This window comes from Ovis canadensis, chromosome 3, assembly GCF_042477335.2.
Source record: "Ovis canadensis isolate MfBH-ARS-UI-01 breed Bighorn chromosome 3, ARS-UI_OviCan_v2, whole genome shotgun sequence".
Taxonomy (NCBI): Eukaryota; Metazoa; Chordata; class Mammalia; order Artiodactyla; family Bovidae; genus Ovis; species Ovis canadensis.
This window is the reverse complement of record NC_091247.1, coordinates 11,174,828-11,190,149: the sequence shown is the minus strand read 5'-3', so window position 1 is coordinate 11,190,149 and position 15,322 is coordinate 11,174,828. Positions and strand designations below refer to the sequence as shown.

Sequence of the window (15,322 nt, the reverse complement as noted above, 5' to 3'; positions counted from 1 at the left end):
CGGTGACCATTCCAAGCAGAGGGAATAGGTGGCATAGGTTCAGGAGCATAGGAGCATAGTGCTTTCAAGAAACAGAAAGTGTGGCTGATGCACACAGAAGAGGTCCTGAGACAAGGTTGGAGAAGAAGGCAGGAACTTTGAAAAGTTAGCAATATTCTTATAGAGTAGAATTTTAGAGTGACAGTCATGGATGAAAATAGATTTCTGGAAAGGAGTGGTGAAGTCCTTAGGATAAATGAGAGGGAAAACTTCAGCTCCATTACTTATCAACTATGTGAACCTGAATAAGCCACTTACCCTCTTTAAATACGTCATCTTTAAACAGGGGTCAGATTCCCAGATGGCACTAGTGGTAAAGAACCTGCCTGCCAATACAGGAGATGTAAGAGACACGGGTTCAATCCTTGGGTTGGGACGATCCCCTGGAGGAGGGTATGGCAACCCACTCCAGTGTTCTTGCCTGGAGAATCCCATGGACCGAGGATCCTGGCAGGCTACAGTCCATAGGTCACAAAGAGTCAGACACGACTGAAGTGACTTAGCACACACGCATGTAAACATGAGGTATGGTAATAGTATTCACTTCAAAGGGCTACTTGAGGAATAAGCATACATATAAAACATTTCACACAGAGCCTACCACAACAGAATGCTAATATCTTGTGTATGTATGTGTGAGTCTGTGTGTGTGTGTTCGTACTTGTGTGTATATGTGCCAAGTGTGCACTGGTCGATAGGAAGTAAACAGCTAGAAGGAAAAGGGATAACGGTTGAAATCTCTTAGGCTGTAGAATAAAGGTGATTTTTACGTTTATTATTTATAACTCATCTATGCCTTCGAAGTGTTTAACAATAAATATGCAATATTTCAATAATTAATAAAATTTACTTGAATGTCTTTTTTTAAAAAGCACAGATTTCTTTTAGATGCAAGATCTACCTACGTTTGGCTGAAAAGCATATGGAAGAATCCACAGTGGGAAAGGAAGAAAAGACGGACTATTTTTATTAAGAAAGAGTACCTGCAGAAAGCGCAGCTGCAGGGTTAGTAGAATGTAAAGGGCACCGGGTCCATGGCTTAAGTGGTCACCTTGGAGGGCAGACACATCAGCTTCAGAGAATGAAAATGACAAAGCACATTCCAGCCTGCTTCTGTATTCCTCCCCAACTGAGGCTGTATCTCAATAGGATCTAACTGGACCTGGTGATCTCAAATCTTGAAAGGGGCCTGTCTTGGAATAAACACTCAATAAATGGATGCCAAATGAGTTCCTTTATGACTTATGGCACAATTAACATTTATAACTTAGGAAGCTCCCTGAAGTAAGCACAGGGTACCTTCAAGCATCTGTGCCAAGAACTACAGTTTCAACACAGGTATAATTTTAGTATCCACCAGATATCAGCAAGATTATACTTGCTATAGAACCTCTGAATTTACACTATAGCCCAACTTTCCTCCTACTCTTCAGACTAAGTAAACCTACTGAAAAATACACGCAATCAGTCAAAATCACACACCCCTTTTTCTTCTCTTCCCAGTACAGTGGGTCCTCCATATCTAAGATATGGAAGACCAACCATACTACACCATTTTCTAGAAGGGACTGGAACATCTTCAGATTCTAGTGTTCAGGGAGGGTCCTGGAATCAACTCCCTGTGGATACTGAGGGACGACGTTAAAGAGTTGAGGCAAAACAGTACAGTTAAAAAAGAAACAGATGGTTTGGGATCGTGTGGAGACAGAAACTCTGCTTTTATCCCAACTCCCCCACGGTTCTGTGCTCTTGGACAAGTGAATCGCATCTTAAGCCGTACTTACGACTTGTACCTACAGAGACTAAAGACACCTCTCCTACCTTCACAGGATTGCTGCGAGGCCTCAGAGGGAACACAGCGGGAAAAGTGCTGCAAACAGCACAGAGCAGTACTGCCCAATGCATCTGGTTGTTGATGGCTCTACCCCATGAGTTAGCCCTACTTGCAGCAGATAAGATTCCCTCACTCCCCAAACTCTCACGTACTTGTTAATCAGAAGCACATATTTGCAAGTTGTCTAGCTGAGGTTATTAACCTGTAACTCGGGTCTGAACGCAGGCATTTTTCTGTGTCTTAAGTGTCACCAGCCTAGACAGTCCATCAGAGCCACACTCTATGTTTGCATGCTCAGTCATGTCTGATTCCTTGTGATCCCATAGATTGTAGCCTGCCTAGCTCCTTTGTCCATGGGATTTTCCAGGCAAGAATACTGGAGTAGGTTGCCATCCCCGTCTCCAGGGGATCTTCCGTACCCAGAGATCAAATTGCATCTTCTGCACTGGCAGGTGGATTTACCACTGTGCCACCTGGGAAGCCTCTCTTATTTACTTAGATCTTTTAAACCTCCCACAGAAATATTTTAGTTTTTAGTGTACATATTTTATACTTCTTTTGTTAATTTTAATCTTAAGTATTTTATTCTTTTGATGTAATCATGAATGGAATTATTTTCTCACTTTCATTTTTTAGATTGTTGATAGTTATGAAAATACAACAGATTCTGGTATATTGATCTGGTATCCTATAACCTTGCTAAACTAAATTAACTCTATTTGTTTTGGGGCTTTTTTTTGTGAATTAAGGATTAAACATAGGATTATGTCATCTATGAACAAAAACAACTTTAATCCTTTCCAATTTAGATGCATTCCTCCCTAACCCTCACCTTACTGCACTAGCTAGAATCTCCAGCGAATGATGAAAAGAGGTAGTAAGAGCACATTGTTACCTACCTTATTCCCAATCTTACGGGAAAGATGTTTGTATTTCACCAATTAAGTATTATTAGCTTTAGGCTCTTCATAGATGTCCCTAGTGAAGCTGTGGAAGCTGCCTTCTACTCCCAGTTTGTTGGGAGATTTTATCATGAATGAGTATTGAATTTTGCCAAATGTTTTTCCTGTGTCTACTAAGATGATCAGTTAGGGCTTTTTAACCTTCACTTTATCCGAATTATTTTATGTCCCAGGATACTCTTAGAAACAGCTCCATGTGTACTTGAAAACAATGTATATTCTGCAAGGCATATTCAATAAACATGACCTATGGTAAGTTGGCTGATTACTTCTCAATTTGTTATAAGCCTATGGTGGTGGCGGTTGTTGATAGTTTTATTCAGCTTTATAGTTGCTTTTCTTGGGGACAAGCTTCGTTCACCTTTTCACTCACTTATGACAGAAATGAATCTCTTCCTATGTTTTCACAAATCTCACAAATAATAAAACCCTAATCTTGATGAAGCCAGTTAGCTTGAAATCAAGTCTATTTTCCTGGAATTAGACCCAAGCGCCATAACAAACTGCTCAAATATAACTCAATCCCAAAATACACTTGGGAGGAAAAACTTCCTGAGGAAGACAGAGGAGGAAAGTCACTCTGGACTACTGGAATGGTTTTCAAATTCCAAAGGCAACAATACAGAAACTTGAATACCAAAGACATATCTTCAGTTCCCACTTTGAAAAGCTGTACCTGTGGGAGTACCATCTATGTGTATATACGATCTGAACCAGCCCCAGAGCCAATCATGGCTAAGGCAAGAGAGCCTGGACAGCCTCAGATCTTATCAGCAGGTAGGTACCAAATAGGTGTTATGCAATGAGTTACACTGAGGGCTACAACCAGCGCTGGCCACTGCAATTAAGTCCATTATATTTACACTCCCAGCCAAAAATAGGGTGGTTTGAAAGTATCTTTTCTACTTGCCAAACTTCAAGCACCACCTAATGCCTGGGTTTTCACTGCAGTTCCCAGATCCCCATCCTCTCTCACCCCAGGGCTACCAAATTCCTAATAAACTATGCCCCTGAATTTGCCCTCTCTTTGCACTGTCCCTCAAATATTAATACCAGATTTAATGGGGAGTTTCTACAATCTCCATGCTACCTGTTTCCTGACTGAAGCTATCGTATCAGAAATTTCACCTGCTCTATTAATATTTTCCTTACAATGTACCAGCAATTTCTGCTGAATAGTCAGTGGCCAAAGTCCCGGTAAACGGATACCTGGACTCAAAGCTGGGTTTAATCTCTTTCCTGAGTATTTAAGATATGAACACAAATGTCAGCCTGTGTTGAGCACGGGTGCTAGAAAGACAAAAGACAAGTCAGGGCAGAGAAGGGGCAGCCATTTTTCATCATGGACACAGAAGCAAAGAGTTATCAGTCTGAAGGAGAAGAGAAATGTGAAACAGAAGTACCAGAGAAAGAGAAATAAGCCTCCACAGAGATATTTGAAAAGAATCCTGGTCTTGCTCCTTCATGAAATCCAATTGAATGCTCCCTCCTTTGTCTCCAAGAGAAACCCTGTATTTTCCACCAATATCCTCATTTTAAACTAGCTTAAGAAGAGTGTCTTTCTTGCAATTTAACTACTCAAGTCAACACCCCTAGTTTTCCTCCCTTCTACCAGTCTATATTTCCCAGACACCAACAATTATTTACACATATGTTAGTGTGTTACTTTGCCATAATACAGCTTCTTGTATTCAACTCATGTTTTTCTGACTCTACCAAGTTTCTTTACAACCCCCTAAGTTGAGATCATATTCTCTAAGCTCTAAAGTTTTCTTTGGTTATGATGAAAAGGGCAATGAAAGGCAGTGTGGTCTTAACGTTTTAGTCTTAGCTTCTCATCTGGGAACTACCATCTACTACATAAGGTTGTGATGGAAATTATATAAGGTGAGAATAAAGTGCTTAGTACAGAATCTGGCATATAGCGAGCCCCACTAAAGGAGCTCTTTTCTGCAAAACCTTGATTGCACTTGTGCACACTGAACAATAGGTAAAAGTCACGTCACTAATAATGAGGATCTAAATGGCACCGAGTATATCAAGAATACTAATTGAGAGTGACTGCTGCTGGGCAGCCTTCTTTTCACAGGACCACACTATGTTGCTAACTTGTGCGCAGCCGATCAGCCCCCATCAGCATCTATTTCTTCCAGGCTTCCTTCCAGTCCCACTGTATTTTTGAAGCTTTTCAAATTACCCTGCTATCTTTCACCTGGATTTGTAGGATCATTTCCACTAATTTACAAATGGTGCTTAAGAGTCTTGTTTTTTTAGTGGTATTTTTTACCCAAGGTATTTCAAAAGAGAAAACAAAGGCCAGAAGTTGAAACTAACTGGTCAGACTTAACTAATAAAGCTTAAGAGAATGTGATATATTTTGGTGAGAGATTAAGAGTCAAAATTATCATGACTATTAGGAAACAGGGATTAAAGCATTTTAAGTTTTTGTGTAATAAAACCTCTCACACAGAGAAAAAGACAGAGAAACAAAGGGATAGAGACAGAGACTAAATTTCACAATTAAGATTATTCTGATGAAAATGATGTTTAGAGCTTAGCTTTTACTGCATCTTAGTTATGTTGAAAAATTCCTGAACAACAGAGATACTAAATAATGCAGACACCAAAAAGAATCAACAAAAATCTCAGCACAAAATAATTTCATAAAGGATTTAACTGCCTTCTCAATTACAAAGGTCTACTCCATCCAACATACAGAAAAACAATTCCTAGAAGAATCAGTTGTTGTTACTCATGTAACAAATAATTCTGTCAATAGGACTGATCACATAAGTAGTAATTCTATCAACAGTATTAGAGCTACTATTATAAACATCTGCATACACATAGTGAAGACCCACATAACAGATTTTGCGTAAAGTCATAGAAGATACACATTTTTTAAAATTTCACACCTAGCGCCAAAAGCTATAGCACCGAGGCCTCTTCTTGCTAGCCTGTGGCTGTTTTCTACCTTCTCCTCTTCCTTCTCAATCTTGTAGGCCCATGATTCTCAAGGTATGAATTTAAAGAATCCTCTTGGTATATTAATCCAACTTTCATCCATTTTATGAGTGACTGACATCCCATTTATTTCTACTTATGAATAAAGGCTATTAGTAACTTGTTAATGGACTGTCAACAAAACCTGGTGTTTATAAACTAAAAGTAACAAGAGATTCTTTAACATTCTGCTAATAAGCCTGGATGCCACAAAATGGGTGACAATGTTTCAAAGCTCCTACTGCAAACACAAACATAAAATCACTTGGAAATCTTACAGTTCTCTGAACCCCATTATCACTGTTAAGGGAATGTGGTAGTTTCCAATTACTGTTATTCTAACTTTTCAATCTTCATTACAGTTCATTCAGCATCCTCATTTTCAAATTAGGTCGATACATGTTGTGTATGCTAGGTAGTACATCAACTGTATCCTTTACAATTTTCTAGTACTATTAGACTTTGACATGTATATGCCATTTCAAATATGAACCATATCTCAACTAATGCACACTTACCATCTTCCCTCCAAATTTATTTGTATGTAATAGTTCATTGTTAACGAATTATTTTCAACTGGAAAGCAGGAATAGAAAGGTTAAGTAGATAATGGGGTCCTGCCTAAGTCAGCTGTGTTCATAAGCTAACTAAGTCACTGAGGTCAAAAATGTTGGCATCATCGTCATTATCAAGCAAGCTACAATAGGTCACATTGTTTTCAGCCTAGTTGTCCTCTCAAATCTCTTCTCAACTACTTCAGGGAGAATTAGAAACTCATTCCACCTGTTACCTTTAATTTTCACAGCCTGATAATTCTACCTATGGGCTTCTCAGAATCTTAAATCCCTTTAAGTGACCTTGTTCTTTCACTACTACCTTAAACAAATCCTTGTCCAGGAAAATTTCTGTTCTCCCAATTTCCATTTTTATAAAGAAAACCCACACCTTCAACTATAACATTCAGAAAGTCTTTTCATACCCTAAGAAAGATGTCTTAGACACAAGGGATGGCAGGGTACTAATAACACCTCTTCTTGCAGCCTCCAAGGAAGTAAATTGTCAGCTCTTGCATAAAGAAGCACATCCTTCTTACTCTGACTCCCCAAACTCAGATCCCTTTGCGTTAATAGTCAGCTCTATCACATTCCTCTTCCTCTCCCAATATTGGGGAAAAAAAAAAAAAAGCAACTGTAGTTATTGAATAAGCTAACATTTTGCAGTTTTAGAGGCAATGGAAGTCAGGCAGCAGAATGGATTCCCATGATACTAATTAAAGAGTTTCCACTCCAATTAGTTTCTTGGAATAAGCTAAAGGATCATTCCTTCTCTCAATCTTGAGGACTAGTAGTATTACTTTAAAGAAAATCTTGGTTTTCTGTTCCGTTTAACTACCAGTTCTACAAGCATTGTTTTCCATTTTTCAGTCTCATTCCTTGCTCTTGGCTCTTCAGTTAGGACCTGTTGCCACCTAGTGGACAAAGTGGGAATAAATGCCAATATATTATGCCAGGTTCTCACCACTGGGCTTCCAGAAGAGACCACTAGGTGGAGACTTGAAATCTGAAGAGTGCCTACACCAAAACCAGTTGGTTTAAGCCTACACAAAAAACTAGTATAAATTCACACAAATAAAAGCGACTGTGTTCAAAACAATGAGTTAAATAAAGATAAAAAAATGAGAACACATCATGACCATAAGAGGCTTATCCCAGTACTGCAAGGCTGGCTGAGTTTTCGAAATTCATATATGAACAGTCTAAATATATATGAACAGTCTAAATAACTAAACAGATGCAGAAGTAGTATTTGAAAAATTTGACACCATTTGTGCTAAAAACCTTTTGAGAACTAGGAATACAAAGGAACTTCCTCAAGCTTATAAAGGGCATCTCAAAAAATGTGTAACTTCCAGATTTCAAAACTTACTATAAAGCTACTGTACTCAAAACAATGTGGGATAAAGACAGATACATAGACAAAAGAAACAGAATAGAAAGCCCTGAAATAAGCTCTCACATATATGATCAATGACTTTTAACAAGGTTGCCAAGACCATTCAATGAGGAAAGGACAATCTTTTCAGCAGTGATGGAACAAGCGAGTATCTACATGCAAAAGAATGACTATGAACATTACCATATTATACAAAAATCAACTCAAAACAGAACGAAGACCAAAATGTATAAAACTTTTAGAGGAAAACAAACGGGAAAAGATTCCTGGCATTGGACTGGGCAATGATTTCTTGGCTATGACACAGACAACAGAAGAAAAAATAAGTAAACTGTACATCAAAATTTAAATCTTCTTTATATGAAAGGACACAATCAACAGTGAAAAGCCAATCCATAAATTGGAAGAAAAATATCTGCAAATAATATACTTGATAAGGAATAATCCATAATATTTAAAGAACTTGTGGAACTAAAACAACAAAATAACAAATGCAATCAAAACCACAATGAGATACTCACACCCATAAGGTATGTGTGATACTATCAAAAACACAAAAAATAGGAGGATGCAGAAAAATTAGAACCTGTGGCACTTTACATGGTAGAGCCACTATAGAAAAAAGCAATATGGTGCTTCCTAAAAAAAGTAAAAATAGAATTATAATAAGATCTTTTAGGCTATATACCTAAAAGAACTGAAAATATGGACTTGAGCTATTTGTACACTCAATATTCATAGCAGCATTATTCATAATACTCCCGATAGGTAGAAGGTATAAGCAACCCAAGGATCCATCAACAGATGTATGGATAGACAAATGCGGTATATAACGAACAATGGAAGATCAGTCAGTCTTAAAAAGGAAGGAAATTCTGACATGCTACAACATGGATCAACCATGAAAATAGTATGCTAAGTAAAGAACTCAGGCACAAAAGGACAAATACAGTATGACTCCACTTATATGGGATACCTAGATTAGCCAAATTCACAGAGACAGAAAGTAGAACGGTGGATGCCAGGGTCTGGAGAATGGGGAAATACTGTTAATAGTTACAGGTTCATTTCTGCATTTCCAGGACTTCCCTGGTGGCTCAGATGGTAAAGCGTCTGTCTACAATGCAGGAGACCTGGGTTCGAGCCCTGGGTTGGGAAGATCCCCTGGAGAAGGAAATGGCAATCCACTCCACTACTGTTGCCTGGAAAATCCCATGGACAGAGTATCCTGGTACGCTACAGTCTATGGGTCACAAAGAGTTGGACATGACTGAGCAACTTCACTTCATTTCTGCAAGATAAAAAGAGACCTGTGTATGGATGGTGGTGATGATGGTTGCATAACACTATGAGTGTAGAAATGACTCTAAACTGTACATTTAAAAAACAGTTGACAGAAAACAACAAAATTCTGTAAAGCAATTCTCCTTCAATAAAAAAGAAAAAAAATGGTTAATAAATGTTTTGGTCTGTATGTTTCACCACAATTAAAAAAAAAAAAAAACACTATAGCTAACATCATATGTGATAGTGAAACACTGAACTCTTTTCCTCAAAGATCAAAAACAAGACAAGAAGGTCATCCCCAACATTTCTATCTACTATTGGACTGCAAATCTTAGCCAGTGCTATAAGGTAAGAAAAATAAAAGTCATAAACATCAAAAAAGAAGTAAAACTGTCTTTATTCATAGTCACACACATAAAAAGTCTCAAAGAATTTATTTTTAAAGTTATTAGAAGTAGTAAACAAATTTAACAATGTTGTATGATACAATCTCAATATACAAAAATCAATTGCACTTCTATACACTAGCAACACACAAATGGAAAATAAAATTTTTAAATAATATGATTTACTACAGCATTAAAAAAAATAATACTCAGGGGTAAGTTTAAAGAAAGAGGTATAAGATCTCAACGCTAATCTTTTAAAACATCACTAAGAAAAAATAAAGTTCTGAATAAGTGGGAAAATATACTGAATTAATAGACTAGAAGGTTCAATTCTAAAATAACAAGTCTCTCCAAACTGATAAGATCAGTGAAATCCAAAATCTCAGCAGGCTTTGTTTAAAAAAAAATTTTTTTTTGATAAGCTGATTCTAAAATGTATAAGGAAATTAAAACAAAACCCTGGAATAGCTAAAACAGCTAAAATATCTCTGAAAAGGAAGAATGGAGTTGCAGAATTTTAAGATTTACTATACAACTATAGCATTCAAAATATTGTGGTATTATAAATAGATTACTGAAGAAAGTAAGAGTCTACAAATAGATCATACATAAGAAGATCAAATTATTTTTCAGCAAGCATATAAAAAACTCAATGGGAAAGTCTTATCAACAAAAAGTGCTGTAACATAAATATTCATATAAAAAGACTCTGATTCCTATCTTACACCATACCAAAAAAAACCCACCTACTTTTAATAAAGCTAAAACCATAAAGTTTCTAGTAGAAAGCAGGATAATACCTCAGAAACCTCAGGTTAGGCCAAGATGTCTTAGGGAGGATACAGAAGGCATTAATAATAAAAGAAAAAAATTAATAAATAGAACTTCATAAAAATGTATAACTTTTATTAATCAAAAGTCATGTTTAATAAAATAAAAGAGAAAGCCACAGATTGGGAGAAAAATTCCCAACATATATACTTGATGAAAGACTTGTATCATAATAAAAAATATCCACAATTCAATAACAGTACAAAGAACATGATTTCTGAAATTATCAAAAGATTTTGAATAGAAATTTCTAAAAAGGAAACACGAACGGCCAATAAGGGTGTGAAAAAGTGACCAACATAGTCATAAGGGAAATGCAAATTAAAAACACATCATTTTTGCTCACTAGAATAATTAAAATTTAAAAGTTTACAACACCAAACACCTACAAGGATGTGGAACTATTAGAACTCATACTAATGGAATTGCAAAATGCATACACAATTTGGAAAACTGACAAGTTCATAAACGTTTAACACAAAGCTACTATCAGACTCAACAATTCCTAGATATGTTTAAGAGAAATAAAAATATATCCACAAAAACCATGTACAAGAATATTCACAGCTGCTTTATTCCTAGTAGGCTGGACCCAGAAGGAGACTAGGTATCAACAGATGAACAGATCAACTATGATATAAACAATGGACTACTACTCATCAATAAAGAGAATTAGTAACACTTGAAACAACATGGATGAGTCTAAAACATTATGCTGAAAAACACTAGAACAGACAAACTAATCTATCATGACAGAAGTCAGAAGTTACTGCTTCTTGGGGGCAAAATCGTATGATCAACTGAAAAAAGCCTAAAGGAATTTTCTGAAGGGATGGCAGTGCTCTACATCTAGATGGAATATAAATTTCAAGGGTACATACATTTGTGAAAACTTCTTGAATCTTACACTTAATATTTCACTGTAAATATATCATTCCACTATTTTAAAAATATAAAAAGGACATTGGCTTTGGACTCACAGAGGCTTCAGTTTTGCCACTTAACTGCTGTGTGATCTTGGCAAAGTGTTAAACTGTCAGTTTCCTTATCTATAAAATGGGGAGAACCAAAGTTGAGAACAGCTTCACAGAGTTGAAAGAAAAAGGAGACAAAGTTTTAAAACCATAAGCATATAGTAAATGCTCACTAAATATTAGCCTAAAAAGTTAGAAACTTCATATATTTCAGCAGTGAAGAAACATTCAAGAACAGCTGGAGCAGCTAAATGCTGGGCAATTCACTTGTATTATCTGACTTATTTTTAAAAAATAACCCCTAACAGGGATTATTACTGTTTTATGGATGAAGAAACTGAACTTCACAGGTTGCCTATGATCACCTAGCAAGAACTGGCAAAAGCCAAGATGCAAACTCTCATATTTCTTCCACTACACCATGTCCATTAGGTTCACTTTTAGCAACATAACCCTGCAACCTCCAGAGCAGCACAATTCATATGAGCAGCTTACTTAAGGCTCCCTACATTCTTGACAGTAGGATAAAAAGTAGGCCAATTCTGATGCCATGATTAGTGAATGAAGGCAAGGCTGAAAGCAGAAGCCTGAAAATGCTGCTCTAAGCTTTTACCCTGTTCCTGAGCTTCAAGACAGTTTCTGATACTTGAGGATACTAATCCTCATTCCTTAAAGTAATTTCAAGATAAGAGAATTCTGAATGTAAAATCTGTGATCTAAATGGGAAACTGTAGCCTGGGTGGCTCAATTTGGCAGAATAGCCTTAGAAACTTGGCAGCTGAAATGAGAGCCAGTAGATTTTTTAAAAATCTGTATCTCATTTCTTAACATAAGAACCTCATTTAAAAAAAAAGAAATTAAGGTCAATTCCCTGGTGATCCACAATGCTTAGGACTCCACACTTTCACTGCCAAGGGCCAGGGTTTGGTTCTTGAACTGAGAACTAAGATCCTGTAAAATATGGTGCAGCCAATAAAAAAATTTAAAAAAATTAAAACACAGTAATAGTGAATATTACTCTGTGATACCATTTGCCCAAAGACATCACTGTTAACAGTTCAGTGTATCTTCTTCCAGACTAAAATTTACCTTCTCCTTAACGATTCTACAGTATTTCACTACATGGATAACTACAATCCATGTAACAAGTCCCCTATTAAATTTCTGAGCTATTCCTTTTTTTTTTGCTATTATAAATGCTGAAAAGAATATCTGTGAATATACATTTTGCACACCTGTCATTTTTTATAGGATAAATACCCAGATGGGTTAACTGCTAAATCTGCAAATTTGAATTTAAAAAGTTTAAATTTTAAACTGCTAAATCTGTGAGAATAAACTCAAACATTTTTAGTGTTGACAGATATTATTAGATTATACTCATAAACTTCTTTCTCATTTGCGCACATCTTCATCTGCACTGACAATTATTTTTTAATGCAGGAATTGCAAACTCACATGCTTACAGAAAACTAGAAGGAAACGTTAAGTATATCAAAGAGGTCATGCAGGTTTGAGACAAACCTGAGCACATGCTCATTTAAAGAGGCAGCCAACAGATCCCATGTAGAAATCTGGGCCTACAGTTGAACCATCCAATTTATCAAGAAGGCCAGAAATCCAAATTTTCACAAAAATCCTGCAGGTTTTAAATGTTGACAACTAATATGTTTTTATTTAAACATCCAATTAGTCAAACAAAATAGCTCTATAGGCCAGATTACATTTAGCTCATGGAATTTCATGCTAAGGTGAAAACGATATAACATTTTCACTTTGAATCTTATTATTCATGAACTTTATCCTTCCCTATGTTTACCAACAGAGGGTTTACCTATTAAAATTTAATTTTGGTTCATATTGTCAGCACCTTTTAAAGAAAGATGCTTCTTTTCTTCTTCCAGATTCACATCTACAACAAATACTGGACAAAAAAAAAAAAAAGAAGAAATGTAACTTCAGGTACAGAAGCTAAGAGTCATCTTAACTGATCTCTGTGCCCAGAAAACACTTATGAGGACTGATTTGGGATTCAATTGCTATACTCTCCTCAACATAGAGGACCACAAGATTTTTAGAGAAAATACCAATTTGTAAACCTCTGTATAACTCTGAAAAGGAGGATTTAATAATCCAAGGTTTGCCTCCACTACCTAACACATTTGCCTAACACAAAAAATTTTCTCTTTGGTGAGACATCAAAAAAGAAAGAAAAGAATTCCCACACATTCCCTTTGTTATCATATACTGAATTTAAACAGTCATCTTCCGCTTTTTTTTTAATTAAAACAACAGGTTTATAGAAATCTTTCTCTGCTCTCAAAATATTACTGCAATACTGCTCCCACAGAAATAATTTCAGCAACCTATCGAATTTCAGAGTTTCTTCTCATTCCTTCTTAGTCATCTATTACAAATCTCCAGACCCAGATGTTCAAGCATTCCCTGAACCCACCAAAGATAATAGCAGAGATCCATGACTCTTCAAGGGCCCAAAAACAGCCTTTGAATGCAACTATCTTTTCATCAACTGTAAACAAGTCCTAAACTGTTGGCTCCATAGGGAGTCCCTACCAAGTCAGTATAAACTCTGAAATAGGGGCAGAGGTCAAGGGGATGAGCGCTCAGCCTAAACCCTGGCTCTCATCCCACCCCCATCCTGTTCAAAAGAATCCTTATCAGCAAGGAACTCCTCAGCAAAAGGCCACATTCAGGAGACCTGATCTTGCAGTGACCTAGCAGATTTTGCTGAAGCTTTGGAAGCAAGGCTCTTGGAACTGTTATGAATGTGAAATACCAATATCACAACCAGAATGTTCTGAAGGAAAGGTGACACAAAAAGGGAAACCAAGGCAGATTTGTGAACTTATCTTCATTTGTTTCAGGAAAGAACCCATTTGACAATAAATGGTGCAAATAATCCTGAACTACAGAAGAAATCTCTTTGGGAACCTATTCCATAGAAAATTACTTTACTTTACATCCAAAATAATTCTAATATATGCAAAAGAGCCCAAATGACACTTAGAAAATAGTCTTTATTCTGGACACAAAAGGCCCCATTATATGTTATAAATCATTATATTGCCTTAAACTCTTCCATTAACATCTGAGACTTGTCACAGTCAAGAGAGCCAGAAACAGGATAGAAGATTCATCAAAACAGCAGCTCTGAAGTCCCAGATATTTCTCCACTGTGTACATTGGAGTGAGTCATTTAACCTCTCCAGGCCTCAGCACTCTGGTCTGTAAGATAGGAACAGTATCTTTTCAATAGGTTTCATGAGTGCTTATTGAAAAATGCACATGAAGCATTTAGTGTGTAACAAATATTAGCCATTATTACTATTATTATCATTATTTTTATTTTTATGGAGTAAAAGCCACATATCATGTTTTGTGTCTGTCATTCCTGATTAAATCAGAGTCCCTTGACGGCAGGAACTGAGTCTTAGCTTGGCACACACATCAAAGGGAAAAAGAGAAGTGAGAAGGGAAAGAAACAATGAGGTAGGTATTACAAAGTCAAACTTAAATTTAGGTAATTTTAAATGCTATAACCAACCCTCCTCACTCCCACTGAACATGTTCAGAGTACCTAGTACATAAGGAACACCCAGTAAATGTTCGTTTTCTTTGATCTCTAACACCCAGCCTTAAGTTCATTATCTGCAGACCACACTTGGGCTTATATGAACTGTTTTCTCAAATCAAAAATTGTAATATACAGTTTGACAACTAGGAATAGACTGATAGGACACAACACAGAATGTTGGAATTTTGGAATGAACCTAGTCCAAAATTGGGTATTCTAGCTGAGATGTACATTTCTCTCTTATAGCCTGAAGAATCAACAAAAAGTCTCCTTGGGATCCCAAAACACTTGACAGATGAACGTGAAGCCAGAGCAAACTAGTAGTATTAAGTTGTTTCACTCTGAAGCTGTGTTTTAAATTGCCTGTTCCTCCCACATCACTCATGAATCTCTGCCTGGTGGGAATCTATCAGTATGGCAAGAGAGTGCAAACATTAATTTAACTCTCAAGTCTC

General features: G+C 36.6%; 2 protein-coding genes across 11 annotated transcripts in view; one reads left to right on the top strand and one right to left on the bottom strand.

The window, feature by feature from the left end:
* LOC138436636 (uncharacterized) overlaps window positions 1–9,251 on the top strand; it is a 53,770-nt gene extending 44,519 nt beyond the window's left edge. For 2 of the 7 annotated variants that reach the window (XR_011255504.1, XM_070292293.1), the window contains 2 exons: window positions 912–1,044; window positions 1,869–3,091. Coding sequence is in view for 3 of the 7 variants with exons in the window: in XM_070292293.1 (XP_070148394.1) it covers window positions 912–1,012 (101 nt within the window). In the remaining 4 variants the exon portion in view is untranslated. Of the gene's footprint in view, window positions 1–911; window positions 3,092–8,873 lie in introns of those variants that run through there. The other 5 variants (XR_011446580.1, XM_070292294.1, XR_011446579.1 and 2 more) reach the window with 4 other exon arrangements.
* NR6A1 (nuclear receptor subfamily 6 group A member 1) overlaps window positions 1–15,322 on the bottom strand; it is a 216,853-nt gene that overhangs the window by 162,206 nt on the left and 39,325 nt on the right. The gene's annotated exons all lie outside the window — the stretch shown is intronic.